This window comes from Saprolegnia diclina (assembly GCF_000281045.1).
Source record: "Saprolegnia diclina VS20 unplaced genomic scaffold supercont1.28, whole genome shotgun sequence".
Classification (NCBI taxonomy): Eukaryota; Oomycota; class Saprolegniomycetes; order Saprolegniales; family Saprolegniaceae; genus Saprolegnia; species Saprolegnia diclina.
Window position 1 is genome coordinate 650,377 of NW_008246095.1, and position 4,225 is coordinate 654,601.

At 57.4% G+C, this 4,225-nt stretch overlaps 2 protein-coding genes across 2 annotated transcripts; both read right to left on the minus strand.

The window, feature by feature from the left end:
• Positions 1–846: 846 nt before the first annotated feature.
• On the minus strand, positions 847–1,808 carry SDRG_09077 (hypothetical protein). Its single transcript, XM_008614989.1, has 2 exons — positions 1,676–1,808; positions 847–1,622 (listed from the first exon to the last, which is right to left on the minus strand). The coding sequence occupies exons 1-2, from the start codon at positions 1,789–1,791 to the stop codon at positions 926–928; spliced, it is 813 nt and encodes a 270-aa protein (XP_008613211.1). The 5' UTR covers positions 1,792–1,808; the 3' UTR covers positions 847–925.
• Positions 1,809–2,930: 1,122 nt separating this feature from the next.
• Positions 2,931–4,218, minus strand: SDRG_09078 (hypothetical protein). The gene has a single exon (XM_008614990.1). The coding sequence runs from the start codon at positions 4,036–4,038 to the stop codon at positions 2,983–2,985; it is 1,056 nt and encodes a 351-aa protein (XP_008613212.1). The 5' UTR covers positions 4,039–4,218; the 3' UTR covers positions 2,931–2,982.
• Positions 4,219–4,225: the final 7 nt, after the last annotated feature.

Consider the following 4,225-nt stretch of genomic DNA (forward strand, 5'->3'; position numbering starts at 1 on the left):
CGCCGTTTGCACGACGGTCGGCCCCCTGCAGGAAGTTGGCCCAAACAAGACGGTCAAGCGCGACATCACGTTGCTCGATGACACCGGCACGATTAGCCTCACACTTTGGGTCGCATACGCCGAAACCGCGAAACCCGAGTGGCAAGGTCAGACCATTCTGGTTCACCAATGCGTCGTCACCGAATATCTCTACGTGAAGTACTTGGCCACTACGTATCGAACCACACTCGATATCGACCCCCCAACACCCGAAGCTACTCGCCTCCGCCAATCGTTGCACGAACAAGGTCGTCTGCCTAGCACCAACTAAAATACATAATCCATATGATTTCATCGTTCCTACCAGCCCACTCCTCCGGACCCTAGTAGCTGTATCGAGCATCGGCATTGGCTGACAAGCATCCGGATTATTGGTAGAAAATCGGCTAAAATTATGGGGCCAATTTCCATACAAAAATCAAATGATTTTAGACGGCATCTAGATTTCTAGTTCAACGGCGATAGAAGGTCAACTTTCGAAAGACAAGGTGATAGTGGAGGCAGAATGCAACGATGGTACGTCTTTCGAAAGTAAACCTCCCCTTTTCCCCGCCTCCCCTTGAAGAAGCACCGTTGGTCGGTCCCCAAAAAGTAAAATCGTCCGCCCGGTTTGCGGTGCATTAAACTGGCGCTAATCAAGAACTGAACGTGAAAAGCACACACCGCACAGATGCTTTGCCGTATAAGTATACCATGTGCCATGAAAAATATCGCAATGGTTCAAGTCTCGGAAGACGAAAGGCAAGCATATCCACGTCGACGCAACCATGGAAGCTTCAACCTTTCCTGCAGAAAGCCCAAGCGAAACGCACAACGGCCAAGTCTGGTTCTATCTATCGTTCGATAAATCTCAGGGCCATCTTCGACCGAATTGGGTTGCGGATAGCTAAGCGTCGTCTTGGTCGTCGTCATAAGACTCCAGCAGGGCAGAGGGGTCGAGTGCGCGCTGGTGCATGGCGCAAAAGCCCATGTCCACGGGAAGCCCCAGTGTCGAGCGCACCAAGAGTCGGGTGCACCCATCGACTTTGCACACTTTGTTGCGCCGGTGGATCGTGCAGAGACCGCCGCCGCGGTCGGTCTGCCCACACGTTTTCACCGAGCAGAGGCGCACGGTACCGTGTTTCGCGCACTTGCCGCCTCGCTGAACACCATTCGTGCACCCGGCGACGGCGCAGAGCTGGACGCCGCCGTGCGTCCGGCAATAGCCGCCACGCTGGGCGCTTTTGTCGCAGTCGTCGTTCTTGCAGCGCGCGCCGCCTCCGTGGGCCTTGCACAGACCGCGCGACTGGGCCGTGCGCACACAGCCTTCTGTCTTGCAGCGTTTCCCGCCGCCGTGCGCAATGCAGAACTGAGCACCGCCCTGACGGCCCTTTGGGCAGTAGGCGACGTTGCAACGCCGACTGCCGCCGTGGGCCTTGCAGTGCCCGCGGTACGTGAGGACGACAGCGCAGTCGGGCGTGAGGCACTGCCCGTGGATCTCTTTGGGCGGCGACGTCTTGACTGGGCGCTTGGCGCCATAGCTCGGCGGTCGCTTCGGAGGCGTTTGATGTGACGTCGCAAATGCAGCTGCGACGCCATTGTCTCTACAGCGAAGTGGGAACCATGAGTTGACGAAGAGACGGGGTTTTGGGCCTACGAGAGCGCGGACGCAACCTCTTGAAAGTCGTCGAGCGCGTCGGGCGACATGGCCCAGTCCATGCTCACAGCGTCGTCGTCCTCGTCGTCACCGAGACTGTGATCTGACCCGGCCATACAAACGTGGAATGGCGGTCTACACGAACGTGTAAGATATACGCGAGCCGCCAGGAATCGAGACAAACCAGCTGTTTGTTGACAGCAGCTGGCAACGGCGCCGCGACAAAAACGTTCCGCGCCGGTATCAAGGCAGAGATGTGTAGGGCCAACACATCTCTCGCCAACACTATTGGCGAGTGTCCTACAAATTGTAGTACTATCAAGTGTGTCAGCCCAACCAGGAGCAAAGGCAGCCCTGCACTTACACGGTATGACGAGAATGCATCGCGTGGATTGGTCAACTGCAGCCGATTTGAGCTGTGGCGGGTTGCGATTGGTCAAAAATCCACTCGACGCGATCCGACAACACAGACTGGGTTGAATCGCACGGGATTGTTGTCCCGTGCGATACCCAGTTTATTTTCTGTTTGTGTAGAAATCAATACAGGACCGAATACCACCTGAGCAAAAAGCTACTTGAAGGTTGGTACAGCAAAGCAAGTGCGTTCTTTTCGTCGTCGTACTGGACCGAGGTTGTCGTCGATGGGCGTATGTTCATGCGACTTGACAAGTTGAACCCTGCGTTTCAAAAAGCGACCTTGTCGAAACCAACCGCCTTGACACCTTGCGAGGGCGTCGGTCTCGAGCGTCTTCGTCTCGATGAGGTTGAGCGCTGGGTTGTACTTCTTTCATTAACCATACGTATTGTTTCCTCGAGTTTTTGTCGAGTTTGGCTTGGCGTGTGGCGAGAAGCGCGTGCAAACGTCATATTTTGGCAGCAAGTCTTTCAGCGTAGATCACTGCAAGGTCCTCTAACAGTTCGTACGCGACGATCCACGAAAAGTCGAGTGTCGAGATATTCACAACGACGTCCATCCTGTCTTTTAAGGTTTCCATATCCTGGCTGTTGACATCAAAATTCGATGCTGCGCCCAACGAGAAGCCGTCCGGGGCTGTCGGGATGTTTGTGCATTCAAAGCTCCTTGGCAGTGCTTGACGATTTTGGCCACATGACTGCTGACCAAGACGCAGATATTCCTCACGTGTAGCCAAGCAGAGACGAGGTATTTTCGATGGCCAATCCACACCAGTCCAAAGATCGGAGAGATCGACCGCAGATCTGGCACCACCCACAATGCGCGAAGAGAGGTTGCTTGAACGATAGCATTCAATCAATTTGGGTGCTATAGCATGGTTCTTTGTATCACGTTAGATGTAGTGCGCTGGCCGCGCGTCGATACTAGTACTGTGCTGGATGGTGTGTGTGTGGTCGGCACACAATTGACTCGTCACGCCCCGTGTGAGCGCCAACTGCTTGCAGCGCGGGTACGTGCACAGCCGCGGCTTGCGGTGCACGACGCACTCGCCACCGCCGCGCGCCGTCTTGGTGCATTCGGCGACATTGCACTTCTGCGTCCCGTTGTGTTTGGCGCACTTGCCGTTGCGCTGGACCATGGTCGTGCAGCCGTCGATTGTGCATTGGCTGCCGCCGCCGTGTCGTCGACAGAGACCCTTGCTCTGCGCGCTCTTGCTGCAATCTGGTATCGTACACCGACTGCCACCGCCGTGCGTCTTGCAGAGGCCTTGGCTCTGCGCGGTGCGCGGGCACCCGATGGTCTTGCACGGCTTGCCGCCGCCGTGCGCAATGCACTTGTTCTTGCCCTGGATTGTCTTGGTGCAGAGCGGCGTGATGCACATGCGCCGGTACCCGTGCTCCTTGCAGAGCCCTTTGTAGCTTAAGTACCGACTGCAGCTGGGTTCGAGACACATGCCGAGCTTCTCTTTGGCCGCAAACGACGACGGCGGCGCGTCCCTCTCCTCGTCTCGGCACTCGGGCGACGGGCGGCGCGCGTCGTGGCCACTGCCGGTACTGTCGACACTGGCATCGTCGGGCAGCATCGACGATGGCGCTGGAAAGTAGCAAGCGTCGTCGGCCGTGTACATGGTCGTGTTGTGGAGATGGGTCGGCGGCGGGTACATGGCCGGATACGGCGGTACATACGCTGGTGCGTACGGGAGGTAGCCGGGCGGCATCGGCGGCATATAGTTGTAGTCGTAGGCGCCGCGCGCATCGTAGTCGTGGTAGGCGCCGGCGTACATGGGGTCGCGGGCGGCGTGTGGCCACTCGAACGCCGGCGCGTATGCCGTCGTCGGCGCCATGGGCCACAAGGCCGTGCTGTAGGCGGCGGCGTCGTCGTAGGTGCGCAGACGTCCATCGTCGTCGTCGTCGTCGTCGCCAGTAGCTAATACTTGCCTCTGTGTCATCTCGGGGATTGGCAGCTACGAATCCTGCTCAGCTGATGGTCCTGTAGAGATGGCATCGGCGCCAGCTGCCGCAACCCAAGCCGCGAATGAAATTGGCCCACGACATGCGTTTTGTATCGCATTTAAAGAAACGAGTGGGACAGATACGCCCCGCGGTAAACGTCGGACAGGGCGCAGACTCACTCGG